Source organism: Podarcis erhardii, assembly GCF_964252035.2.
Source record: "Podarcis erhardii genome assembly, chromosome: 5".
NCBI lineage: Eukaryota > Metazoa > Chordata > Lepidosauria > Squamata > Lacertidae > Podarcis > Podarcis erhardii.
The window spans coordinates 11,221,043-11,248,963 of NC_138509.1; the positions used below are offsets into that span (position 1 = coordinate 11,221,043).

General features: G+C 45.3%; 2 protein-coding genes across 3 annotated transcripts in view; one reads left to right on the top strand and one right to left on the bottom strand.

The window, feature by feature from the left end:
* The window catches only part of WASHC2C (WASH complex subunit 2C), a 48,165-nt gene extending 37,563 nt beyond the window's left edge, over positions 1–10,602 (bottom strand). For both annotated transcript variants that reach the window (XM_081864211.1, XM_081864210.1), the window contains exons 1-5: positions 10,401–10,602; positions 6,630–6,794; positions 5,853–5,918; positions 3,245–3,415; positions 1,521–1,614 (exon numbers count right to left, since the gene is read on the bottom strand). In XM_081864211.1, coding sequence (XP_081720337.1) covers positions 1,521–1,614; positions 3,245–3,415; positions 5,853–5,918; positions 6,630–6,794; positions 10,401–10,580 — 676 coding nt within the window. In that variant the 5' untranslated portion in view covers positions 10,581–10,602. The remainder of the gene's footprint in view (positions 1–1,520; positions 1,615–3,244; positions 3,416–5,852; positions 5,919–6,629; positions 6,795–10,400) is intronic.
* Positions 10,603–21,058: 10,456 nt separating this feature from the next.
* Positions 21,059–26,652, top strand: MSMB (microseminoprotein beta). Its single transcript, XM_081864456.1, has 4 exons — positions 21,059–21,190; positions 23,188–23,275; positions 24,976–25,078; positions 26,514–26,652. The coding sequence occupies exons 1-4, from the start codon at positions 21,188–21,190 to the stop codon at positions 26,641–26,643; spliced, it is 324 nt and encodes a 107-aa protein (XP_081720582.1). The 5' UTR covers positions 21,059–21,187; the 3' UTR covers positions 26,644–26,652.
* Positions 26,653–27,921: the final 1,269 nt, after the last annotated feature.

A 27,921-nucleotide genomic window follows, 5' to 3' on the forward strand; every position in this document is an offset into this window, starting at 1 on the left:
TGAACTGTTTTGAGTGCTTTAGCAGAAAATCAGTATATAAATGTAGTAAATACATAATCAGACAATCCTTTTCACTCACATGAATCACTTCCCTATTCACTTCAATTTTTCAAACCCAGAGACATTGAGTGGAAGAGCAGTCCTCTTTGGGTTCCCATGTCCAAGATGGGAGTGACAAGAAAAAGTATTTTCCTTGCAAGAAAACTAGCAGTGGCTGCATGGATTCCCACAGAAAAGTTTCTGTGAATATCAGCACTCTGAATTTCCATGAGGGAACCATTTTTTTGTGTGTACGCTTTCAAATTCATCCCTACAGAAATGAAATTCTGGATCCTGCAACACAGTCCATTTCCATCCCTGCAGTAAAGGTAAAGGGACCCCTGACCATTAGGTCCAGTCGTGACCGACTCTGGGGTTGCGGCACTCATCTCGCTTTATTGGCCGAGGGAGCCGGCGTACAGCTTCCGGGTCATGTGGCCAGCATGACTAAGCCGCTTCTGGCGAACCAGAGCAGCGCATGGAAACGCCGTTTACCTTCCCACTGGAGCGGTACCTATTTATCTACTTGCACTATGACGTGCTTTCGAACTGCTAGGTTGGCAGGAACTGGGACCGAGCAACGGGAGCTCACCCCATCGCAGGGATTCGAACCGCCGACCTTCTGATCAGCAAGTCCTAGGCTCTGTGGTTTAACCCACAGCGCCACCTGCGTCGGTTTCCTTTTTAGTTTTCCACTAATCAGGAAACATAACCAGTGGAGCAAATGGGAAAACCAGGATTTCTTTTTACAAAGAACGTATGTAAGAATATACAGATCTTTATTCTTGAATGTCTGAGCACTGCCTTTATAACAATTTACCGTATTTTTGGCTCTATAAGACTCACTTTTTCCCCTCCTAAAAAGTAAGGGGAAATGTGTGTGCGTCTTATGGAGCGAATGCAGGCTGCGCAGCTATCTCAGAAGCCAGAACAGCAAGAGGGATTCCTGCTTTCACTGCGCAGCGATCCCTCTTGCTGTTCTGGCTTCTGAGATTCAGAATATTTGTTTTCTTGTTTTCCTCCTCCAAAAACAAGGTGCATCTTGTGGTCTGGTGCGTCTTATAGAGCGAAAAATATGGTAGTTTGTATTCTATGACTGCATTTGCTTTTGTTTCTTTTTGGAAAATTTAATAAGAGCAACAGTAACAAAACCATGTGAGGGAGAAAGCTCATCAGAAGATACCCTGATAGGTTCCATAAGGTCACAACTGAAAAAGATATGGTTTTGGGTACTCAAACATATTCAGTAGCCATCTCACACTTAAGTCATAACCAAAGTATCTAGTGGATTGTTCAAAATACTAAGATGAAAAAGCGACACATTTTTCAAAGCGTCAAAAATTAGCCATAGACTAGGTTTTCCAAGCTAGTTAAGATTTTGTCAGGCACCCTTACAACATTTTTTGTAATGAAGTATTTGGCCTGCCATAAGTCAAACGCAAATCAATATTTACCAATACTTTATTAATCCTATCACGCACCTTCACTGGAGAGATCACCAAGCCCAACATCATCTTGCTCCATGAAGAGCTGAGAGCCAATTAAATACGGTAAAGGCCTGTCAATATAAAGATCCTATAAAAAAGGCAAAAAAGTGTTTTTAGATTTCAAATGAATATGCCACAGGTCAAAATTACACATTTCATAGATAAAACTCCAAAACACATTGAATGATTTGTAGTGTCCTGTCTTGATAGTAACTCCCAATTCCAGGTTTGAAATTTGGTACTCGGATACCACCAGGGAGTACAAAATTACCTCCAGGTGAGTCTCATCTTCGCAAATAAGGATAGAAGGAAGAATGAGAGTGCCTCACTGAATTAACTCTGAATTGGGATCTTCCTTCTAACTGTAAAGTACAGTGGTGCCTCGGGTTAAGAACTTAATTCGTTCGGGAGGTCCATTCTTTACCTGAAGCTGTTCTTAACCTGAGGTACCACTTTAGCTAATGGGGTCTCCCGCCGCCGCCGCGTGATTTCTGTTCTCATCCTGAAGCAAAGTTCTTAACCTGAGGTACTATTTCTGGGTTAGCGGAGTCTGTAACCTGAAGCGTCTGTAACCCAAGGTACCACTGTATATCAGCTCCCTAGGCTAAAAGGAAAGACCAAAAGCTTCAGAAATTAAGCAGACTTTTTGCAGAGGGCTCTCTTCTTTGTGGTGCCGATAATGCCAAGGTTGCAGGTTCGATCCCTGTATGGGACAGCTGCATATTCCTGCACTGCAGGGAGTTGGCCCTTTCTACAATTCTATGATTCCATGATTCTTGCTTTCCCTTCCAGACTTGGAGCCTGCTCTGCCACTATGCTCAGTCTCCAAGTGGACAGGTTCCCTTTCCTCTTTTAGTCGCTGAGCTACTATCACATTCCATCTCCTGTCTCCATCTACAGAGAAGGTGCTGAGTTTGTGTATGAAGAATGGCAGGGTGGACCAGCTCAGGCAAGAAGAATAACAGATAGACAGCGCTGTCTTGATGCTCTTCACCCCTCCACCACCATTTATAACACATTGTAGCCAAATTATTATGGAGGCCTGCTGTTGCTTCTAGTTCAGGATGTGAGAGCAAGACTCACTTGTTCAGCAGGTTTGAGGGAGACAGTGAGGACTTGCCGATCTTCAGGTATATGGCAATGATAGCTCACCAATGCCTGGATGTCTGTCCTCTACTCTTTTGTGAATTGTCACTGCTAATAACTCTCTGTACTTTTCTGCATTTCACAATGGTTCTCTCTCATTAACCTTGTAAGCAGAGACTTCAGTCCTGCTCTCCGCAGGGTTCTGAGCAGGATTTAACCCCACAGTCATAAAACTGATGAGCAGGGGGTTAAATCCTGTTGCTTCTGCTGTGCAGGCCAGTTCCCCTCGCTGTCAGAATGACATGAGGGGGTGTGATTTTGGGGGAATGGCATCACAGGCCAAACTGTGGACCCCTGCTTTACTTGTCATGAGCTTTCAGAGTTAATGTTACTGAAATTTAGAAATGCATCCATGGTCTTATTTTCTAAGATACAAGAGAATGGCTATCAGTATTTGCAGCTAAAAACTGGTAAAGGTAAAGGACCCCTGAAAGTTAATCAGCAACACCTTTCAGAAGCAGCGCTCACACTATTGTGTATCTTCCACTTTCCATCCTTCAAGTGTAGTTGCCCTGAAAAGTTTGAAATTAAAACATTGTAAATTTACTCTTTTAGAGACAAAGTTACATTACCTTTGGCTCCAATATTAGTTCTATCCTTTCATTAGTTTCTTCTTCAGAGTCAGAGTTCCCTGCTTTGATGTCCAGCTGTTCAAAGGCACTGTCCAACACCTGCAGCCCATAATTCACAGCTTCTTGGATTTTGGGAATCAGATCGGCTTCTTTCTGTTCACGGGTTTTCTCCTTTAGAATCAAAAGAACCACATTTCATTGTTAATTTCCCATTATACTCATTTTTCAAAAATGTGATGGGGAAAGTTGGGATTTTGGTCAACATGGCTTGGCCACTCTTAATGGGCTGCATTACTAAATATGGAGCTAAAACGACCTGAATAAATGGAATGCCTTCATAAAGCCGGACTTTTTTTTTAATATGCCCTCCTTTTCTCTTCCATGAAGAAATTACTCAAAGTGGCTAACAAATAAAAAGCAAATATGAAAGCAATAATAATCCAATCATAAAAACACAAATAAGCTGAACTTAAAACTGCAGCACTAACTAACCATGATAAAAGAAGTCAACAGAACCTGATCACCAATAGTCATTTCCTACAAGACATGGAAGGGACGAGTACTCAGAATTGACAGTAATGAGCAGCAATACCGACAAGCATGAGGCTGGATCAGAAAAGGGGAACCTGTGACCCTCCAGATATTTTTGGACTTTAATCCCCATCAGCCCCAGCCAGCATGGCCAATAGTCAAGGATGACAGGAAATATAGTACAATAACATCTGGAGAACTACAACTTCCCCACCCTGGGCTAAATACACAAGGTTAAGGCATATACGGCAAGACTGACTTTAAAAGAGAGAGATGGGGTGGAAAGAAAAACTTTCTTGAATCACAGGACTGCAAAGTACCTTGGAGATCATCTATTCCAGGAGTAGACAAGGCAGTGCCAGTGGTCAAGGAGGATGGGAGTCCAACACTTTCTAAAGGATACTACATTGGCTATCTCTGATCTAGTCCGATCCTTGTCTCAGTGCAGGATCTACAGGAAGCAACTACAGTATTCTTGACAGATGGCTATCTAGTTTCTATTTAAATACTTCCAGTAAAGGAGAGTTCACTACCTCTCAAGGGGGTCTATTCCTCTGTTGAACAGCTATTACACTAGGAAGTTTCTCCTATTTTTTAGTCAAAATCTACCTCCCTGGAATCTTGGCCCATTGATCCTGCCCTCTGGAGCAACAATGAACAAGTTTTAACTCAAATACAGACAGATTTTACAGGACTAGGACCAAGTCCTTGAAAACAGTCCTTCTCTAATAAGTCAAAAGATTGTAATGGACAAAAAGAGCACTTGGAGCTTTTAAATTCAAAAGCAGCAGCTTGAATTGTGCCTAGAAGCCAGCAGTTTGCCAATTCAGTAGACTCAAGCCAAGCTGAATAGGCTTAGATTGCAAGAGGACATTCTGCACTGTACAAACAGCCTCTGATGGCAGCTCTACTTAAGTGCGTTCATTTTCCCATTAAAAGTAAAAAACGAAAGGACCGCAAATAACATTTACAGTCCCCAACTGCAGAACTACTGCTTGGTTTGAGTGATAATTATTATATCTAATTGCAGCTTGACTAGTTGATGACCAGGTCAAATTTTGCTGGGGTGAGAATTTTCATGTGGTGGTTAAGTGGGTACCCCTCTTTCTCACCACACAAATAACTTCATGCATGTCATAGGCAATCCACATGGGTTCTCAAAACTGATGTTTCCCCATTTGCGATTGTGCAGATAAGTTATCCACACCAGCTATCCACACAATTGGGAGCATGAATGGAGTGTGTATATCATATATCATGTTGGGGAGGGGATGGGATGGGATGATTTCAATCCTGAAACAATTCACTGTCTTTGACACTTCTGCCTTTTAAACTGCACTCAAGAATGATAACACAACACAGGGCAGGAAATGCCAAAGATAGAATTACAGTCTTTCTCGAAGACTAAAGCCATAAAAAATAGGATCTTTAGCACTCAGGAACACCGTTCATCTGAAGGCTTTCAAATGGAATGATTCACCTGTGCCTGAACCACATGAAATCCATTATTACACATTAGAGGAAGGAAGTGGGAAGCTGAGAGGGGAACAAAATATCATTGGACACCACCCTCTGAAACTATGTTACCTATAGCTCATCCTCCTGAACCTTTCAACAAGCAGACTCCCACCCTCCCCACCTCAGAGAAAGGAAGAGAATGGTAGAAAGAGAAAGGTAATTTGGGAGGTGTAAGGAGGCAGAGCATGCCCTCAAAGAGATTGAATGTGCTTGCTTGGCAGCTCCAGAGAGGACCCAGGAGCTGGTAGGCAGGAGGTGGTTGACACACACTGACTACTCTCAAAATATAACAATGGCCTGCAAATATTGCAGTTTTACTCTTGCAGAGGAGAAGCTTCCTATCAGCCATCACTGCCCTCTGCATCTGAATCCTCCATGATTAAAGCAGAACTCATTTTTTTGACACGTGTGGGGAGAGTCTGCCATTGAAAAATACTTCCTCCCTCCCTGAACTTTCAATTTGTAATCTTCAGCATTGCAAATAAATATTGAAGGTTACCATTACCAATATATTACATATTCTTATGTATTATTACATATTCTTATGTAATCCACTTGCCTGTTCTGGCCTGTCGCTCACTTCAGATTTGGATACGGTTTCTTCCACTTCATCGTCATACACTCTCTATAAAATTTAATTCAAACATTTTTTTTATTAAGTTTCAGCATCTGATACAAATAGCCTTCACAAGCAAAGGCAAGTCACCATACTACCTGTACTATTAATACTTTTCAGTGGAAGAGCTGAACAGCAAGTGCCAAATGAAACCAGATTATGGCATCTGTTTAGCCTGCACCATCACAGATAAAGTGGGTGGGGGGAGCTTTCAAGCCAAAGGGACAAACAATACCCCCTCCCCCATAGCCCCTCTCCTAAAATGATTCTTTCACTTCATGTATCTGATCCCCAAGTGGAAAAAATGATAGTGAAGAAAGGAGCTGGGAGTTGTAAATCTGGTGGCCTGGAGGGGTGTTCAGCTCCCCTTACCCACGTACTTTGCTCCCTTTCACTTCAAACTAGTTATGCTATAGCATAATCTGAAAATTTACTGTCCAACAAGTCAGCAATTCCTCAGTTTTCATACTTGCATCCCGTTTCTTACACATCTCAGAGAGCAAGAATCTATCCTTGCATTATGGAATTCAAAAGCACCCAGTAATCAATTACAAGCTTACATGATACTGGAGATGCAAGGGATAGGCACACAAATAAGATCTATTAGAAGCACTGTGTTCATTACAAGCACTTCCTTCTATGATGCCTTCTCATACTACACCAGAGTTGGCTTAAGCATATCTCAGTTCATATCATAGTATTCAATTACTGCACACTCACATTTTCAATGAACTGTGTATTTGAAAGCATGAGGAAGCCATTGAAGACATTGTGCAGCCGGCAATCTACACTCTTCGTTTCATGGATCAGCCTGTCCATTTGCTTCTTGATTTCATGTGTCCTGGAGATAGTTTGCTGGGAGAATTCTTGCAAGAACCGCAACAGCTACAAAAACAGAATATGCACTTGCTCAGACTTTTAAGCCATAGCTTAGAAACTGAAGTAATGATGTAAGACAAGGAGAACCGGAAAGTGTTATTCCTACAAAATAATTAAGCTTGCTATCCAGCAACTGAAAAATACAACAGGCAGCTTATAGAAAGCAGCTAAAAATATACTACCGACTGTGTAACAACCATATTCTTGGAGAATGAACTGAGAGTAGAATCTCAACTGTAATAAACAAAGATGAAGCTCATGGTGCTCTATGTACTATAGAAGGTGCGAGGAACCTCCAGCCCACAGGCCAAACTTGGCTCACAGGCCCTTTTGGCCCACAAGGCTGTTTTCCCCAAGGAATTCCACAGGCAGAACATGGCGTCTGACATTAAGAGGGTTCAGATGACCACCACTCTCATACACATTGAAAAAACAAGTACGTGTTTGCAGGGCTGCATAGGTTAACCCTGCCGCTCCCACCAACACATCTGGCAGCTAGCTATCCTTCTGGCATTTATTGAGTGCTAGGAAGGACCCTAATCAGATCAGGATCACTTGCAAGGAGGAGTATTATGTTCAGAGCAGGACTTTTATTGTGGGGGGCAGAACCAAACTATCTGCAACATGAATGGTCAGTTAGTTTAGTATTTTTATTGTTTTACTTGATTTGGGGGGCAGCTGCCCCCCCTGCAACTCCCTGGCCATGCCCATGTCGGCAGAGCTTGCCCCCCCCCCCACATTCTTTCCATGGGTGTAAGGGATCATCTCTTGTGATGCACAAAGCAATGGGGTGAAAGGCTGCGTCCGTCTCCTGGGTGATGTCCACACACTTGCAACACACAGGTGGTAGTGCCACAATTTGGCATCCCAACTGCCTTTAGGCACCACCACACTTAAGGAAGAGAGGTGGGACACTAACATTGCACCACTTTTGCAACTCCACCGCCAGCGGAAGGGTGGCTCATTTCTGAAAGGAAGACACAAGCCACTTCTTCCTTCTGTTCCGACAGCAAAATGGGACTTGCTTAGAAGGTGGTGGACTCTCCTTCATTGGAGATTTTTAAGCAGAGGTTGGATGGTCATCTGTCATGGATGCTTTATAGTTGAGACTCGGGGTCTCTTACAACTCTACAGTTCTACGATTCCTCTTATTCTTCTGGCAGTGCATGCCTGCTACCTGGAGCATGCCATGCCCTTTCCCTATAGGCAAGATCGAGGCGGCCAAGGCTTTTAAAGCATAGGAAGTGGCAGGTAGGGTTTGCCATCTTTGTTCTGGCCAAACATAGGACAGAGCGGGGTGGGTTTTTCTTTTCATCTGGTGCTGAAGTGACTTCAAAACAATCAATTACATTACAACCTAGTGCAGCCTAACAGGATGGCCCCTCCGGAATTTGTCACGCATACACAGAAATTCGCAAATCTTGTGCTTGGCTATCTGGAGCTTAAACACACGACATTTCACACCCCCTTTAAAAAAACACATCCTTTTGGTCAAAGAAGATGAAAAAGATTGGCAAAACAAACTAATGAACTATGGAGGACATATTACACAATTGAAACCCAAGAAAGGATGTTGTTTTTCAAAAAAAGGGAAAATGTTTAAGGCATATATTGCAAGTTTTATGTATAGGTTTCTATATTAGTCGAACTTCTAAAGGTCACTTGTAACAACATGAGTAAGATTTTAAAATTGGGACTGTTAAGAATACAGTGGTACCTCAGGTTAAGTACTTAATTTATTCCGGAGGTCCATTCTTAACCTGAAGTACCACTTTAGCTAATGGAGCCTCCTGCTGCCACCGCCGGAGCACAACTTCTGTTCTCATCCTGAAGCAAAGTTCTTAACCCGAGTTACTATTTCTATGTTAGCGGAGTCGGTAACCTGAAGCGTATGTAACCCGAGGTACCACTGTATAAGATTCCATAGACGTGCATGAATTAGTATAAAATAATGGAACCAGGACTGGGAGTGGAGAGAAGTCAATTAAGATACGAGTTAAATTTTTGATTATGATGTCATTTTGGTTTTGTTGTTGTTATTATAAAACTAATAAATTGGGGATGCGGGTGGCGCTGTGGGTAAAACCTCAGCGCCTAGGACTTGCCGATCGCATGGTCGGCAGTTCGAATCCCCGCGGCGGGGTGAGCTCCCGTCGTTCGGTCCCAGCTCCTGCACACCTAGCAGTTCGAAAGCACCTCCGGGTGCAAGTAGATAAATAGGTACCGCTTTATAGCGGGAAGGTAAACGGCGTCTCCGTGTGCTGCGCTGGCTCGCCAGATGCGGCTTGTCACGCTGGCCACGTGACCCGGAAGTGTCTGCGGACAGCGCTGGCCCCCGGCCTCTTAAGTGAGATGGGCACACAACCCCAGAGTCGGACACGACTGGCCCGTATGGGCAGGGGTACCTTTACCTTTACCTTTTATGTTTTCATATATGTTTGAAGCCACCCAAAGTGGCTGGGGCAACCCAGTCAGATGGGACAGGAATAAAGAATAAAGTAATTATTATGGAATAAAGGTAATGGGACCCCTGCCAGTTAAGTCCAGTCGTGACTGACTCTGGGGGTTGTGGTGCTCATCTCGCTTTACTGGCCGCGGGAGCCGGCGTACAGCTTCCGGGTCATGTGGCCAGCATGACTAAGCCGCTTCGGGCGAACCAGAGCAGTGCGCGGAAACGCTGTTTACCTTCCCGCCGGAGCGGTACCTATTTATCTACTTGCACTTTGACGTGCTTTCAAACTGCTAGGTTGGCAGGAGCAGAGACCGAGCAACGGGAGCTCACCCCGTCACAGGGATTCGAACCGCCGACCTTCTGATCGGCAAGTCCTAGGCTCTGTGGTTTAACCCAGAGTGCCACCCGTGTTCCCAATTACGGAATAGGGCATCCCTAATTTCACCGGAGGGACGCGGGTGGCGCTGTGGGTAAAAGCCTCAGCGCCTAGGGCTTGCCGATCAAAAGGTCGGCGGTTCGAATCCCTGTGACGGGGTGCGCTCCTGCTGCTCGGTCCCAGCGCCTGCCAACCTAGCAGTTCGAAAGCACCTCCGGGTGCAAGTAGATAAATAGGGACCGCTTACCAGCGGGAAGGTAAACGGCGTTTCCGTGTGCAGCTCTGGCTCGCCAGAGCAGCGATGTCACGCTGGCCACGTGACCCGGAAGTGTCTCCGGACAGCGCTGGCCCCTGGCCTCGAGTGAGATGGGCGCACAACCCCAGAGTCTGTCAAGACTGGCCCGTACGGGCAGGGGTACCTTTACCTTTTAATTTCACCGGAGAAATGTTGGAGGGTCTGTTCACCTTTACCTATCTTAAAAACAACAACAAAAAACCACGTGATTTGGAGAGGATCCCTAACTTGGCAAAGAGAGAGAAAGAGACCTGAAATACAGGACCTGAAATACTGTTTATCAACACAGGACGTAGCATTTTACATTGAAGCAGGAGGCCATCCCGTATTACACAGGACAGGGGGCCACAGCGACGCCCCCCGCCCCCCCCCCGGTCACGGGCTGCGCTCTCTGCACGCGCTCAGGAGCGCTGTTGCCGCCGCCAGGGTGGCAAACGCCTGGCAGCCCCCTAACGGCGCGTTTCTCCGCCAGCGGCCCCGGCCTCTCACCCCCGCGTCGGCGGCCAAGGACCAGCACGGGCTCCCGGCTCGGACCTCCTCCAGGGACCAGGCTCGCTCCCACAGCAGCAGCGCCGCCGCCGCCGCCGCCGCCGTAGCCCCGGGGGGAGCCTCCGCCGCCGAGGACGACGACGAGGACGACGCGGGAGGAGAAGCGGCCGACGACGACATGGCCGCTGACGGGAAGACGCTGAGGCGCCGCTCGCGACGGCGGTTCAACTGCCACCCTCGGCCCAGCGGTCAGCTGACTCCTCCCGGGCGGGTCGCGTGACTGGGGCTGCCGGCTGCTAGAGGCAGGAAAAAAAAGGGGCAGAGCCGCCCCGCGCTCCGCAGCTTCCGGCCTCATTTCGAGATTTCGGAAGCGCGGTGGGAGGGAGGGAGGGAACCGCGAGGGCGCATGCGCGAGAAAGGGCTGGCGCGTGCGCACGCGCGCGCGCGGCGAGGCGGTGCGTTCCATATAGAGCCCCGCCCCCTTCTCATGGAATCGTTCAGAAAGGGGTCCCATGGGTCATCTAGTCCACCCCCCCCCCCCCGCCCCGGCATAGCTGTCAACTGACAGATTTGAAAATAAGGGACCAGCAGCCTCGAAAAGAAGGGATCAGCAGCCAAAATAACGGATTTGGGCTTGGCTTATTGAAATATACTCAGAGTCGCAAAGTGATTTCATGCTCTTTATTCAGCTCATAGTGGTGAGGAGGAATGAATGAAAGTCCCCTCAAAGTATTTGCTTTATATCCATTATTTACACAACGGGCTGCACATGATTGGCTAATTCCAGAATTCTACTGTAAGCCAATCAGGTTGTGGATTCACTTCAATCTGGAGCGTGATTGGGTGGTTCCTGCCAACCAATCATACTGCTGCATTGTTCTGGGACCAATCAGACTGCTGCATTCTGAATCCTATTGTTCTAGGACCAATCAGACTGCTGTAATTTGGATCCTATTGTTCTAGGACCAATCAGACTGCTGCAGATTGGATCCTATTCGACTCAGTACATAACACTTATGCAGAAATCCGGCACTGATGGAGCCATGCTGCTTTGGCTGTGACTGACTGTGTTTTGCAGGGGGTTGGACTAGATGATCCCAAGGGTCTACAACTCTGACCAAGGAAGAGTGGCAGACAAAACTGATGAACGATGTCCAGATGGCAAAGCCTACAGCCAGAATCAGAAACCAGGAAGAGGACCTCTTTAATAAAGAACGGGGAAAGTTTATAATTTAGTTGAAAAGCTATTGTCAAGAGTTACATACATTGGTAGGATTGACAGAAAACTTGTAGTAAAAATTTGAACTATGGATGGACAAATGATTTATAAAAATAGAGTTATGAAAGGGATGCAGAGGGGGAAATCACTAGATTAAGATGCTGCACTGGTTGGAGGGTACGCTAAGCAGCACGTCGGGGCTGCCGTCGTCCTGGCGCAAGGAGTTCCATCGGCCCTTCCCCGCCCAAGAGAGAGGGAGGGAGGGAGAGAGACTCTTGCCCACGCCGCCCGCAAGCCCGGTATGAGGCGGTTGCGGCGCCACCACAGCCCTGAAGTGTCGCCCTTCTGCATCCCTCCCCATCCCCTCCTCTTCCTCCACCCTCAGGCTGCCTCCTCAACCGCCGCTGCCGCCTCCGGCTTCCCCTGGCAGCGCGGCGGAAGTCTCGCAAGAGAGGGGCTGCCTGCCCGCCCGCTGCCACCCATCTCCTCACAATGCGCCCCTGAGGGGGAAAAGGGAGAGACGGAGATGTGGCAGCTCATGCGCATGCTCTCTCGAGGTGAGGGACCCCGAGCTGCTGCTTCCCTCCCAAGCCGGGCGAGCATGAAACCCAGGAAATTTAAGGGACATCATCAATAAGGGACAGCAGCGGGACATGGTGCTGGGATAAGGGAGTTTCCCACCAAATAAGGGACAGTTGACAGCTATGCACCCCAGCAGTGCAGGAATCTCAACCAAAGCATGTGGGGTTCTGAGAGTGAAGGCGATGAAGAGGAGGAAGATATTTATTTATAACCCGCCTTTTCCCCCTGGCAACTAAAATAAGAGCAGCTCAAAACATAGCAGCTCAAAACATATGGGAGGACAAAGAAAAGAAGAAAAACCCAAGTTATACTATATATCTATTACAATTTAGAATGCTCATTTTACATCCTTATCAATGAATTCTTCTCCTCTTTCCATAGTTCATTTTACATATCATAAATCCCTACATATTTTACAAAAACTATACCATTCAGTATTCCATTATTGCATCCATCAAAACCGGTTGAATTTACAAGAAGAACCAAGTTTTCGTTCTGTTTAATTTGAAAACTTTTACAAATAAGTTGCATTCCGTTGTTGACATTTACAACAGCGTTTTTGATTCAAGGTCTCTGATTTTTTAAAATTAAATGTAATGTTTTATTGATTGTGAAAATTGTATAGATATGAACAAAATGGTATATTATTTTTACAAGGTACAAAAAAGAAAACTCACATAACAGTAGGTTGCAAAACTCTTCATGATCAGTGTACACTATCTTGTATACTATCTTGTAATAGACATGTCAAGAATTATTCCAGAAGGTCTCGCCAGCATGATTCCAGTATAACATGTGCACCCTCAAATCCGCACCCTCAAATTAATTTTAATTAATGTTGGAATCTGCAGTTCTGCCCTTTGGAATCCAGAACTCAGCTTTGTGATCTTCCGCTACCTAGTTAATAGTGTACTGGATGGACTAAAACCATTTTATGTGGTGTATCTTGCAAGTGTTAGGCTGAACTCCTACAGCAATCCTGCACAGTATATGAAGGCAAAAAAGTTTTTGTTTTTAAAGCCTGTTGGGTTTACATGAAATTACCTAGTCTTGGCCACAAGGTGGAGCAAGGGAACATGGAACCTCTGGAAGTGACTATTGATGTGACCATGAATTGAGCAACTTGCAAAAAGCAGGTGCAAAAATCCTTTCTTGGGCTGACTGGCAAAAGCAGTTGGTCTGTAGCCCTTTCCAGTGCTGTTCTCTAGCCATCCCCTCACTGAATTACTCTTGGAAATGCCAAGCCGTCTGGAGTATCAATTTGCTCCGATTCTGAGTAACATTTTTTCCCAGAGACATAGGTTAATAAACATTTCCTTGGGCTGTACTGTATTTGATACACTGATATATAGATCTGATTGGAAAGGGGTTTACTTCATAAACACTCTCCATCAGATCCAGTTGAAAACTTACCTTTAAAAGCCTGAAAAATAGTAAAAGATTACCAGAATCCTCTCTAGCCTTACATCACGGGGGGGGGGGGGGGCGTGTTTCCACAATCAAGCATCCAAGATTATTTTATCAAGACAGCTTCCCTCACCCTTGAATTAAGGAAGCCTCAAAAATGTGTTTCCCTGTCTCCCATTCTAGCAGGCAAGAAAAAAGGACCAGCTGTTCAGACATTCAGGCTCCATTCATCCCGTTCTTCTGACATAATTAGTTGTTACAAGGGGTGAAATGATAGCGTAGACATATTAACTTGTTCATTCTTGATTCTTTTTTCCATTTCTGAAAAAGGTTAGACACTCAGGCTCTTTAGGCTAAAATAAGCAAAGCGGACTCTTCCGACAATGCAATAAAAATCTCAGCTCCAGCCACGGAGCTATGAAGGCTCTGGCTCAACTATCTCCCTGCCCTAGATCCCAGTCTAACAAGTGAGGGATCAATAAGTTCATGGCCGGCCCAAGAGATTTTGGCAGCCGAGGCGAACGACAAAATGGCACCTTCCCCATCTTGGGTGGAAGGGGTGAAGGAACATATACATTGGGAACCAGGTGGGGGGGATAAAGATCAACTTTGGGAACAAGCAGGAAGTGGGATTCAAAGGGCATTACAGAGGGGAAAGGGGCCTGCTCTGTGTTATACAGGACAAGTGGCAACCCTATGTGTAGATCCTGCTGCCCGAGGCACCTTGCCTCATGGGTGGGCCGGCCCTGAATATGTTAGTTCAAATGTGGCCTAGGTGACCCAGCCGTAGTTGGTGAGCATATTCAGTTGCAAGCATATTCGGAGTGGAGAACATCAGCTGTCAACTTACTGATTTGAAAATAAGGGACCAGCAGCCTCGAAAATAAGGGATCAGCAGCCAAAATAAGGGATTTTGCGAGCACAGGTATGTTCAACTTCTGAGCCCCTCCAAGCCAAAGGCAGAAAGCCCACCCAGCAGCCAAACGAAGCCTCAAATGGTGGTTCCCACAGCGCAGCAACCCGACAAAGGGGATGCAGCAAGGAAAACCACGTCCCCTCTCCGCTGGGAAGCGCTGAGCAAAGGCAAGTCCCCAGGCAATGCGGCCGATTTGATCGGCACAAGGCATGCAAGCTCCACCCCCCAGTCGTTCTTAGACTCCTTATTGGGTGAGCAATGCAGCCAAGCAACACAGTTGGAGCCTCCCTCCTCCCTGGCCGGCAGGGAGGGAGGGAGGGAGAGGAGCTGCTTCCTTTGAAACCCGGGAAATTTAAGGCACATCATCAATAAGGGACAGCAGCGGGACACGGCGCTGGGATAAGGGAGTTTCCTGCCAAATAAGGGACGGTTGACAGCTATGGGCAGGAGCTACTCTGGGAGCCAGTAGCATACAAAGTGATGAGAAACCTTTTGCATTATTATCGAGGGTGCCATTTCCTTGGGGCCCACATGCCTTGGGTAGTCCAGAGCCTGCGGTGGGTGAGACCAGAACCCAGAGGGTAGAACGATCCCTTTTCTCTCTTGTTTTCTGATTTCTCCTTCTCTTGCTTCCTCCCATCCAACAGGCTGGCAGGAAAAGGACCAATTGCTCTTTCCAGAGAGGGAGCTTTCCCCTTCCTTGTCCCACCATCCCACTTTAGTCACACACCCCCTTTGCCCTTTCTCTCTCCCTCAGGGCTCCCAGGCGGTTATATACTGGAGTTCTCATTAACGGTTTTCGGTAATTCTCCATTTTGTTTATCAAAGGCTGCTTCACTCCACCGACTGATGTGACTCAAGGGGTTAAGTGTTTCATTTAGGAAATTGCACTGTTCTCTGTGCTACTTAACATCATTTCGGACTCCATCTGGCATTAAGCTTTGACATCTGGGCTTATAGATGGACACTATCAAGGATTTAATTGGATTTTGCCACCAGGGGAAGAAATGCTCAACTTGCTGTAGCAACATGGTGGAAAGACAGTGATGCCCGATCAGAATCCAGTGCCAGTTTAAAGATTCCTGCGTTTAGGATTCACCTTAGTTGCAGATTTCCGAGATATTAAGCGGGTTGGTGCAGACAAGGCTGCTGAGCCAATGGGCAAAACATACAGGATGAATAACTTGCATGCCCTCCATGGCTTCTCCATGGCTACTGCTGCCTGCCTCCTCCCTTGGGCTGCAACCACCACAGCCCAGCCCCATGCATTGCACCAGCTCGGGGGGGGGGAAGCAGGCAGAGGGCAGAGCCCCCAGGGTGGGAAGAAAGGGGGAGTGGAGCACAAAGAGTATTTTTATTTTATTTTATTTTATTTTATTTTATTTTATTTTATTTTATTTTATTTTATTTTATTTTATTTTATTTTATTATTTTATTTTCAATGCTTTGTGCATCTGCATCTAATTTTGTTTCCTTCTAAAATTTATCGATTGACGTGTGTTTTCCTTTTTGTAAATCTACCAAAGAACAGCATAGCGTAAAATAAAATCAGAATTAATGTGTTTTCTCAGGGCTGGGAAGGGAGTGCGTGTGTGTCGTTGGTATAAGGGTGGTATAAATGCTCTGGGGGGGTGACAAAAAATGGAAGGGTCAAGGAGGGTCAGTTGGCAGGGGGGAGTGAGAAATGTCCCTATTTTCATCTGAGGAATGTTGGCAAGCTTCCTCCGATGAACTTGGCAAACGTGTTCACAGATATGTGGTTGTTGTTGTTTAGTTACTAAGAATGATAGGGGAATTCCATACAAATCCGGGGTGGAGGAGGAGGCTAAATGCAGGGCGATTTCCAAGAAAATACACTGCTGGTGTTGCACTGGGATCAAGTGGAAGGAACCTTGCATAAGGAATGGTTCTCGGATTCCATAGTTTTCAATATAGAAGCTTTGCCACCCACAGAACTGAGTTCGGTGGAATTGTCAGCATCACACGCTCTCAAAGGTTGCTGGGTAAAGAATAGAGGGCAAATACATCATTTTCTCAGAACTAGCAGGAACCTTTTCTTTACCCATCCTGTTTGTTTAAAGTAATTTTTTATTTTGCAACACTCCCACCATTGTACCAAGCTTCAAGGCTGCAGTTTACTCTTGTCTTGTTTTAATTAAGTAGAAGGTCAAATCGCAACTAACACACTGAGCCAGAATTTCAGGGCAGCAAAGGAGCTTGCATCAAAGAGCTCAGTTGCTGAAGCCCATGTGCAGATGACACAACCTTGATGGCAGAAAGTGAGGAGGAATTAAAGAACCTTTTAATGAGGGTGAAAGCACAAAATATGGTCTGAAGCTCAACATCAACAAAACGAAGATCATGGCCACTGGTCCCATCACCTCCTGGCAAATAGAAGGGGAAGAAATGGAGGCAGTGAGAGATTTTACTTTCTTGGGCTCCATGATCACTGCAGATGGTGACAGCAGACACGAAATTAAAAGACGCCTGCTTCTTGGGAGAAAAGCAATGACAAACCCAGACAGCATCTTAAAAAGCAGAGACATCACCTTGCCAACAAAGGTCCGTATAGTTAAAGCTATGGTGTTCCCAGTAGTGATGTATGGAAGTGAGAGCTGGACCATAAAGAAGGCTGATCGCCGAAGAATCGATGCTTTTGAATTATGGTGCTGGAGGAGACTCTTGAGAGTCCTGTGGACTGCAAGAAGATCAAACCTATCCATTCTGAAGGAAATCAGCCCTGAGTGCTCACTGGAAGGACAGATCGTGAAGCTGAGGCGCCAATACTTTGGCCACCTCATGAGAAGAGAAGACTCCCTGGAAAAGACCCTGATGTTGGGAAAGATGGAGGGCACAGGGAGAAGGGGACGACAGAGGATGAGATGGTTGGATAGTGTTCTTGAAGCTACCAGCATGAGTTTGACCAAACTGCGGGAGGCAGTGGAAGACAGGAGTGCCTGGCGTGCTCTGGTCCATGGGGTCACGAAGAGTCGGACACGACTAAACGACTAAACAACAATGTGGCATTTCACTGGTCCATCTGGCCTGACTTTGCAAAGTTAGGTCCCCCAGAGTATGGGACTTATTAAAACTGATTTTCCTTCAGTTTTGACTCCTTTGGTCACCTATTTAACTTCTCCACCAGTAGGAAAATTGACTTTCAGATGTACTCCAAAGAAAGTCACACAAATAAAATGCCTCTTGAAAGTTATTAAGCAGCACACCATTTTCAATTTAAAAACAAAAAAACCCACGACTTTATCATTGTAAGACCTTCCATTTCCCCAAAAGATAATATAATTACACATGAATCATCAGGGTCAGCAATATGCCACAATACAAAGTACAAAAAACCTATTTGTTGTCTAAGTAACCTCACAGTTTTAAAAACACAAACATGGTGTGCCATTAACATCCATATAATTATAACATTAAGGGAAGCGGGTGGCGCTGTGGGTTAAACCACAGAGCCTAGAACTTGCCGATCAGAAGGTCGGCGGTTCGAATCCCCGCAAGGGGGTGAGCTCCCGTTGCTCAGTCCCAGCTCCTGCCAACCTAGCAGTTTGAAAGCACGTCAAAGTGCAAGTAGATAAATAGGTACCACTCCGGCGGGAAGGTAAACAGTGTTTCTGTGTGCTGCTGTGGTTTGCCAGAAGCGGCTTAGTCATGCTGGCCACATGAGCCAGAAGCTGTACGCCGGCTCCCTCAGCCAATAAAGCGAGATGAGCGCTGCAACCCCAGAGTCGGCCACAACTGGACCTAATGGTCAGGGGTCCCTTTACCTTTACCTTAATTATAAGATGGCGAGATGGTTGGGCAGTGTTCTCGAAGCTACCAGCATGAGTTTGACCAAACTGCGGGAGGCAGTGGAAGACAGGAGTGCCTGGCGTGCTCTGGTAGACCTTGGCTCAGGCATTGGGCGTTCTCCCTCCCCAGTCCCCAGCCGGGGACCTAGGGAGCTTCAGGGTTATCCAGTGTGTGGGGGGGATGGGCCGGCTCTGGAGAACATATGTTCAAGCAGAGATAGCCGCCCCCGTTACGCCGCCGCCGCAGGGGAGAGCAATGACGACCTTTCGGCGTACGGTCAAAGCCTCCCTTCAGAAACCCCTTTAACGGGGAACCCTGGTATTGCCGCCACAAAGAGGAAGATGGACTAAAGGATTCCGCCCAAGGCCTGATACTGCCAAAGTTGTGATATTTTGCTACGGGAAAGGCGAAACCTGCCAATGCAGGGAAATTCCTTTCCGGCCCTTTAACAGCAACCTTGACGTAGCAGCGCCCCGTACTTGTGGAGAAAAGGTTAACCTGCAAAAGAAGACTTAACTGAGGGTGGGTAGGGTGGTCTGGAGCCAAGTGAGGATTCCCAGGTAAGATCCTCCCTCTATTGTGTGGGCAGGTAGTCCCTCCCCTACCTGGCCTGGTCTCCTTGGCAACGCTTCTCCCACGGGGGGTTGGACAACTGACTGAGGTAGGCGGAGACCTCCAGGTATCCCACCTGAGGGAAGGCAAAGCCAAGCCTCTGCTGATGGAGCCGCTCCAGATCCAGGGGCTGCGCGCGTCCATGCAAAGGGCGCCCCCCGTTTTAAGCGGGGAACGGTCATTATAACACAGGGGGTGTTATTTCCTGCTGATAAGCAGCCCTCCTCTGGTCAGATTTAATGTTAATATACCCAAACTGAGGACTTAGAATTCTTCATATATTCTTCTTGTGCAAAAAGAATTTGGCAGAGAGAATATTTAAGAGAGAGAGCCTTCTGGCGGTTCCCTCCCTGTGAGAAGTGAGGTTACAGGGAACCAGGCAGAGGGCCTTCTTGGTGGTGGCACCCGCCCTGTGGAACACCCTCCCACCAGATGTCAAGAAAATAAACAACTATCTGACTTTTAGAAGGCATCTGAAGGCGGTCCTGTTCAGAAAAGTTTTTAATGTTTGATGTTTTATTGCATTTTTAATATTCTGTTGAGAACTGCCCAGAGTGGCTGTGGCAACCCAGCCAGATGGGTGGCATATAAAATAATAATAAAATTGTTGTTGTTGTTATACTGAAAGGCCTTTTTGGTATTCTTACAAATACGTCCGTTTATTTCAGGACTGGCCCAAGACATTTTGGCCTCTGAGGCAAACCCCCAAATTGTGCCTCTCCTCTCCACTAGAGAAGAAGGGATGAATGATGATCTACATCAGGAACAAGTGAGGAGGAAAGATTGACATCAGGATCTGTTGCCCCTGGGGATCCTGCCACCCGAGGCAGTGGCCTCACTTGGCCTCATGTGTGGGCCAGTCCCAGTTTATTCATAAGCGTATGCTTCCATGTTTCGGTCAACCAAGGTAGCTGATATGTTCACTTATTTTATTTTAGCAGCTTTTATCTTGGTTCTATTGCTTATGCTATGGTGACAAAAGCAGCAAACCGTTAGTTACCGTATTTTTCGCTCTATAGGACGCACTTTTTCCCCTCCAAAAATGAAGGGGAAATGTGTGTGCGTCCTATGGAGCGAATGCAGGCTCCTTGGCTTCAGCGATAGCAATGCGAAGCCTCCGAAGCACAGAGGGAGAGCTCCCTCTGCACTCCGGAGGCTTCACGTTGCTTTCGCTGAAGCCAGGAGAGCAAGACTCTCCTGGCTTCAGCAGAGAGCGAGAGCTGCGCAGCGCCCCTTCAGCCAAGCGGGAGGAGAAATGGAAGGGGCTCCGTTTCTCCTGCCGCTTCGCTGAAGGGGCGCTGAGCAGAGAGGGGGAGAATTTTTTTTCTTGTTCTCCCCCTCTAAAAGCAGGTGCGTCCTATGGTCGGGTACGTCCTATAGAATGAAAAATACGGTAATTAGAAAGACAGATAAAGGTTGGGGGTGGGGGAATGGCATTTTAAACTGGAAAATAGGAGTCTAAGACAGTAGTCCTATACTCAAGTTATCCAGCAGTGAACCCCATTGAGCTCAATGGAGCAGACATGTAGGACAGTGATCTAGTTTATTGTGTTGTCAAAGAATAGAATGCTGTTGGGACACTTGTTATGGTCACTAAAACTGAACATGGAATATTTAAGCCATTTTTAGAACAAACGAGAAAGTCACACAGGCAAAGAGTTCAAGTTAAATAAGCAAATAAAGTAACTTTTTATTCATGCATTTTGGAATCAGTGGTCTAGAACTGAAATGTCTCATTCCTATCCAAATGCACTTCACATAAAACAACTGCGAGGGGTAATTCATTGTTTATTCCAGGTGACTTATTTAAACTTTGAATAGCTTACTCATAGCAGGTCAGTGCAACAATAGCTTTCCCCAAATGTGCTCTCCCCGACATTTGCGCTTTCCCCCAAATATCTCTTTGATGGTCTGCCAGAACACAGATCCCTTGAACTTAATTCTTCCTCTGCTTATTTTTGAATCAAAGTGAGGTGACTGCTTCATCATTCCCTTGAGGTTACAAGCAAACACAGGTGATCCGTATTAATGATCCATTGGCCTAACACTACGGTTCTAAAAATAACGTTGGAAGGCTGCCCTCCTAGAAAACGAGGCCAGGACAAATGAGACAAACTTGCCCATTGTCCGATTGTGTTCGGGTTCCTGCAATTTGGCAACTATTGTTGATGCCCCCGTTATAAATTCACAAACAATGTTTGGGAAAAGCCTCAGAGGTCTCCGGACGTGTGGAACACCGCTGTGATGGTGAGTCAGTCTCTTGTGGAATGTATGGTATTAGATTAAGAATGTGATCTTATATATACTCTCATGGAAGCAACTCATGATGACTTCAATACTTTCAAATATCACTCTGATCCTTCGCAGAGTTAGGCACACACAAATTCATTGATTTAAATTGGCTTAAGGGTTCCTAGGGATGTATGAGGCATTGATTTGTGTTCTGCTCTGCAGTCTTTTCATACAGCTCCATTTCTATTCTTTTGCAGTTCAGCTTCTGATGAAATTATTATTATTATTATTATTATTATTATTATTATTATTATTATCATCATTATTATTTAAATTTGTATACTACCCTATACCCACAGGTCTCAGGGCAGTTATGTCATTAAACTCTCCATCTACTAAGATAATAATGCAGTCGGTTGTCAAACATACAGTGGTACCTCGGGTTAAGTACGTCATTCGTTCTGGAGGTCTGTTCTTAACCTGAAACTGTTCTTAACCTGAAGCACCGCTTTAGCTAATGGGGCCTCCCGCTGCTGCCGCGCCGCCGGAGCACAATTTCTGTTCTCATCCTGAAGCAAAGTTCTTAACCCGAGGTACTATTTCTGGGTTAGCGGAGTCTGTAACCTGAAGCGTATGTAACACGAAGCATATGTAACCCGAGGTACCACTGTAATCCGTTCCGGAAGCCCATTCGGCTTCTGAAATGTTCGACAACCGAGACACGGCTTCCGATTGGTTGCAGGAGATTCCTGCACTCAAGCGGAAGCTGTGTCAGACGTTCGACTTCCAAAAAATGTTCGAAAACCGGAGCATTTACTTCCAGGTTTTCAGTGTTTGGGAGCCGAAACATTCCAAAATGGAGGCGTTCGGAATCCGATGTTTGGCTGTGTTATAATTGCATCAATCCACACCAATGCAAAGGAAACAGAAGGGAAATCTGTGGGAGGGGGGGCCATCAGCCATGTGTCATTTGTGAACAGCAAAATACCCAACCTATTATCTGGATTGATATCCATCCTGCGCGTGGGATGAATAAGTGAACATTGTCAATTTCTATTCCCGTCAGAATTCTCTGTCATCTCTGGGCGCCTAACCTTCTGTTGGGTCAGTGGTCATGGCTTCTAGGAAAGGAAAAGAAGGAGCGACGCCTCAAATGGTCCTAAACAATGATGGTTGAGCCTTTTGTTGTTGTTGTTGTTTAGTCGTTTAGTCGTGTCCGACTCTTCATGACCCCATGGACCAGAGCACGCCAGGCACTTCTGTCTTCCACTGCCTCCCGCAGTTTGGTCAAACTCATGCTGGTAGCTTCAAGAACACTATCCAACCATCTCGTCCTCTGTTGTCCCCTTCTTCTTGTGCCCTCCATCTTCCCCAACATCAGGGTCTTTTCCAGGGAGTCTTCTCTTCTCATGAGGTGGCCAAAGTATTGGAGCCTCAGCTTCACAATCTGTCCTTCCAGTGAGCACTCAGGGCTGATTTCCTTCAGAATGGATAGGTTTGATCTTCTTGCAGTCCATGGGACTCTCTAGAGTCTCCTCCAGCACCAGAATTCAAAAGCATCAATTCTTTGGCGATCAGCCTTCTTTATGGTCCAGCTCTCACTTCCATACATCACTACTGGGAAAACCATAGCTTTAACTATACGGATCTTTGTTGGCAAGGTGATGTCTCTACTTTTTAAGATGCTGTCTGGGTTTGTCATTGAGCATTTTAGTTTCATACAACTAGGATTGTCTTCCTAGGAGCAGCCTTCTCCAAGCTTTGGCTCTCAGTGTTGTTGAACTACGGTAACCCGCTTCGTTCCTCAGCACTGGCCAGGCTCTCTGGTGGGTGATGCTAGTTTAGGAGACCCAAGGCTGGGGAAAGGCTGTTAAAAATGTTTAATCTTCCAGCAATATTTTTAGACTTCTTCTTTTGCCTTCTACGGTGTCTGCTGCTTTGCATGTCCATTCCAACAATTCACTGTAACAACTGAGATGCTTGTTCCAATTCTCTCTCTCTCTCCCCCACAGAAGTTCCTGCTGTTCTTCTTCCTCGTCCTTGCCCTCTTGGGGACCTTGTGTAATGCCCAGTGCTCAATAAAACCAGCTGACGAAAAGGGTAAGAATTCAGTGTTTGAATGTTGCCATGTTTAGAAAAACAGGATTTACGGAGGCAGAAGGTGCTCCTCACGATTTTTCTCCAGCATGATCTAGGGTTGCACAAGAAGGACAGTCCCATGAGTTACTCTGATGTTACTCAGGAATTCAGGTGATTGCTGGAGAAGTGCCCTGAGCTTAAAGTCTCTCTTTGCACCCAGTGAGAATTGAGCCTTTTGCTATCTATATCGCACAATTCCACCATATGAAGAGGCGTGTTTTCTGATTCTAGGGTTATGCTCTACTGCAACCTTTGCCGGGTGTTTTGGATTACAGTTCCCATCTGGGTTAGGAAGAAAATTGTGGAGAAGGACCCGGACATTGACAGTAAATTTAGAATTTTACACAGGTAGATCAGGCTGGCTGTTTTTGTGTAAACAGAAGTGATGTATAACACAAGAAGCAAGAATGGATGTTCTGAAGTTGAGACCCACACCGTGGCCTCCAAGATATTCTAAATTTATTTATTTATTTGACAAGGCTTATAAACAGCCTACAGTGGTACCTCAGGTTACAGACGCTTCAGGTTACAGACTCCGCTAACCCAGAAATAGTGCTTCAGGTTAAGAACTTTGCTTCAGGATGAGAACAGAAATTGTGCTCCGGTGGCGTGGCAGCAGTGGAAGGCCCCATTAGCTAAAGTGGTGCTTCAGGTTAAGAACAGTTTCAGGTTAAGTATGGACCTCCGGAACAAATTAAATACTTAACCTGAGGTACCACTGTAGCTGTTTTTTTTTTTTTATAAAACAACAACTTCTAGGCAGCTTACATGGAATGATAGAGAACATTTGTTTATTTATTGCTTCTTAACATTTATATACCGTTAAAAGGGACGCATGTGGCGCTGTGGTCTAAACCACTGAGCCTCTTGGGCTTGCCGATCGGAAGGTCAGCGGTTCGAATCCCCACAATAGAGTGAGCTCCCGTTGTTTGGTCCCAGCTCCTGCCAACCTAGCAGTTCGAAAGCACGTCAAAGTCCAAGTAGATAAATAGGTACCGCTCCGGCGGGAAGGTAAACGGCGTTTCCGTGCACTGCTCTGGTTTCGCCAGAAGCGGTTTAGTCATGCTGGCCACATGACCCAGAAAAACTGTCTGCGGACAAACGTTGGCTCCTTCGGCTAGTAAAGCGAGATGAGTGCCACAACCCTGAGTCGTTTGCAACTGGACTTAACTGTCAGGGGTCCTTTATCTTTTTAACATTTACCGTATTTTTTGCTCTATAAGACTTACTTTTTCCCTCCTAAAAAGTAAGGGGAAATGTGTGTGCGTCTTATGGAGCGACTGCAGGCTGCGCAGCTATCCCAGAAGCCAGAACAGCAAGAGGGATTGCTGCTTTCAGTGTGCAGCGATCCCTCTTGCTGTTCTGGCTTCTGAGATTCAGAATCCCCCCCCCCGCCCCGTTTTCCTCCTCCAAAAACTAGGTGTGTCTTATGGTCTGGTGCATCTTATAGAGCAAAAAATACGGTATATAACGGCTTGATGGTAAGAAAAAGAAGCTCAAAGCAGTTCATAAGCGAACAGTAAAAAAGTCATCGACAGGTGGACTGAAGCTTCACTGAAGCAAGTCGTCTTGTAGCAAGCAACAACCCCAGTTTCTGACTCTGGTTTTTATAAATTACTAGAGTCCGACCAGCATTGTTTTGTTTGTTCTGCACATTTCAGGATGCTTTAAACATGGGAGGTGGCACCGTGTGAATGCTGTGTGGAAAACTAACAACTGCCAAAGATGTGAATGCAAACCAAAAGAAATGATATGCTGCAGCTTGTAAGTTCAAGTTCTAAAAACAAGTTTATGGGTGTTTTGTTTGTTTTTTAATGCTGGCATTTCTTTCTAAGTACCCAAGAACATATGAGACATGTGGTTACATATGCAACCCTAGTTTATCCAGTACATGCTTGGGGCTGCAATGCTATTACCTGGAGCATGTACTCCATAGAACTCTATGGGACTTACCTCTAAGTAAATTTTACTCCAAATACAAAACCATCTTTTCCTCTTTTGCAACTACCACCTACTACTTATTGCATCCCAAGCCAACATATCCCAATCAACCATCACACATAAAATACCAGTCAACGCTACTTTTCTGCACATTTAATTTATATTCAGTAATTAGGGGAATTATATTTGGGGCTCTTGAACATTGAGAATGTAAGAACATTGTTTTATTTATATACTTAAAAATTGACAACATTGCTTTCACTTCGAATTCTCCCCTCTCCTTTATGGTGTGAATTACCTCAGCCCCCAAACTTATTTGCGGTCCTGGGGCTAGTGAATTTTGCATTGGCATCTCCAGTTAAAGTATCGACTAAAGCACCTCTTTAACGTTCCTCAAGAATAGCACAACAGCCTTCTGTTTGTACTTTCAGGACTGAATGAGGCTAAGCAGATTTCTCTCCTAGGTTAGCTAATGACATTGACACATGGGCCCCCAAAGGCCAGTTCAGGTGTTTGAACTTTGGCACATGTTTTCAGACACTGCACTTGCAGACCCTCCAAGTGTCCCTGTTTTGCAGGGATAGTCCTGGATTTACAAAAGCTGTCCCCAGGGCTTTTTCCCCCATACCAGAACTCACCAGAACTCAGTTCCGGCACCTCTCAGGTAGGCACCATTGCCATTATAAGAAAACAAGGAAGATGTTCATAGTGAGTTCCAGTAAAAAGATTTCTAGAAAAATTTCTAGAAAAATAGCACTGGATGTCCCTATTTTCATCAGAAAAATGTTGGAAGGGACATCTCTGTTTTCATTGGAGAAATGTTGAAGGGTATGGAATAGGACAGGCATAGGCAAACTCGGCCCTCCAGATGCTTTGGGACTACAGCTCCCATCATCCCTAGCCAACAGGACTTGTGTTCAGGGATGATGGGAACTGTAGTCTCAAAACATCTGGAGGGCTGAGTTTGCCTATGCCTGGAACAGGATGTTCCTATTTTCATTGGATCAATATTGGAGGGAGTGCACTTGTATGTAAGATTGCTGGAAAGTAATGCCTGTAATAATTAATATGTCAGGTTAAAGATTGTTTTCTGCCATTGAATGCATTTGCATGCATTCATCGTCTAAATTCCATTCCTAAAGTTTAAAACCACAAACTCTGCGGCCCGCTGGAGACTGAGTTGATTTTGACTCTAGTCCTCTTAGTTCTCCTGTCATCTCTGCCATATGGCCTGACTATCTGTCTTCATTGTTTATAGAGTTTTCAGACCTATCAACTACGACAGGGAGAAGTGTGTTGCCATGTTCCACAAGCGAAGCTGCTCTATCCGTGTGGTGAACAAGACTGATCCTGCAAAACGTTGCGAGGTCTTTGCTGGCGTTGGTTAACACCTGTCTGTGGGTTAATATTCTGGCTGGGTCTTTTAGGAAGGCAAGGGGCAATAGGCCAAGGAATGTAACTCTTCACATTTATTTAGGGAACCACAAATGTACTAATTTCACCCTCTCCTGGTTATTATCTTCTCAAATACTCCACCTCTATTACTAAGCAGCTTCTGATTTTGTGAGATGAGTTCATGCATTGTTGTTTTATTTATCAAAAAAAGAATCGCAGCTATCACTTGATTACTCAAATGCACCAAAAAGCTATCACAGATCACTATGCAATGATTTAGTTTGATTTCCTGGTCGTTCATTATCTAGTACAGTACTTGAAACAAAAATTTCCCTGTAGGAACGAGCTACAGAAAACATTCTCTAACTACTCCAGGATGAAAATATTGGAAAGCAAACTGAAATTTTTCAACATGGGAACAATCAGGTGTCAAGTCAAATATCAAAAAGAGAGTATATCTTTCAATACTTGCATTAATATTAAACCTCAAATATCTGAAAGACCGTCTTTATCTCTTCAGACCATCTTCCATATTAAGATAGGCTGAAAGAGATCTTTTGGTAGTTCCAGCATCCAAAGAATTGGAAGAAATGGTGATCTGGGAGAGAGATTTGTCTGTGGTGAGGGATGTATGAATATGCCTGAATCCATTCCAATATTCATTTGAACTAACGTTTGGTATTTTCTATTCTACTGCAACTGGTTTATTTTGCAGAAGTCTGTGTTCTGTTTTTTATTTAGCATATAATAGGAATACATATCCCAACCACCAACAGATATTTACAAATCCAGTACTTTCCCTGTGTGTTCCAGAGGGGCAGCAGTATTTTGCAGCAATAATAAATAAAGAGCTTTAAAGACAAAATGAACTCAGTGACCAATGGCCCACCACAAAGCCATCCGTGGCCGCAAACCTAACAAGGGGCAGGTCCACACCACACACATCTAATGCACATTTAAAGCACATGATTTCCCTCAAAAAATCCCAGGAACTTCAAATGATATGAAACCTTTTGTGCAAAATTGTTAAGAGAACCAAGTAGCCCATTTTTTAAAAATAATAGTTTTTATTAAGTTTTCCATTTTAACAATTCAATCACATCACATTGAATATTCCAAATTGTACAAATACATATCATAAAGTCCAAATATTTTGCCAAATTATAAATTTTTTGTTGGGGGTTCCCATGCTTCAAGATCAGTAAGGTCCAATCATCTCGTGTTTCTACTGCCTTGAGTGTCCAATAGTCCCTTCTTTAAATCCCAAGTAG

Coding starts and splice junctions, on each gene's coding strand:
- MSMB (XM_081864456.1), top strand. Junction 23,276..24,975: donor AAAACCAGCTGACGAAAAGG/GTAAGAATTCAG, acceptor TGCACATTTCAG/GATGCTTTAAACATGGGAGG. Junction 25,079..26,513: donor GAAATGATATGCTGCAGCTT/GTAAGTTCAAGT, acceptor CATTGTTTATAG/AGTTTTCAGACCTATCAACT.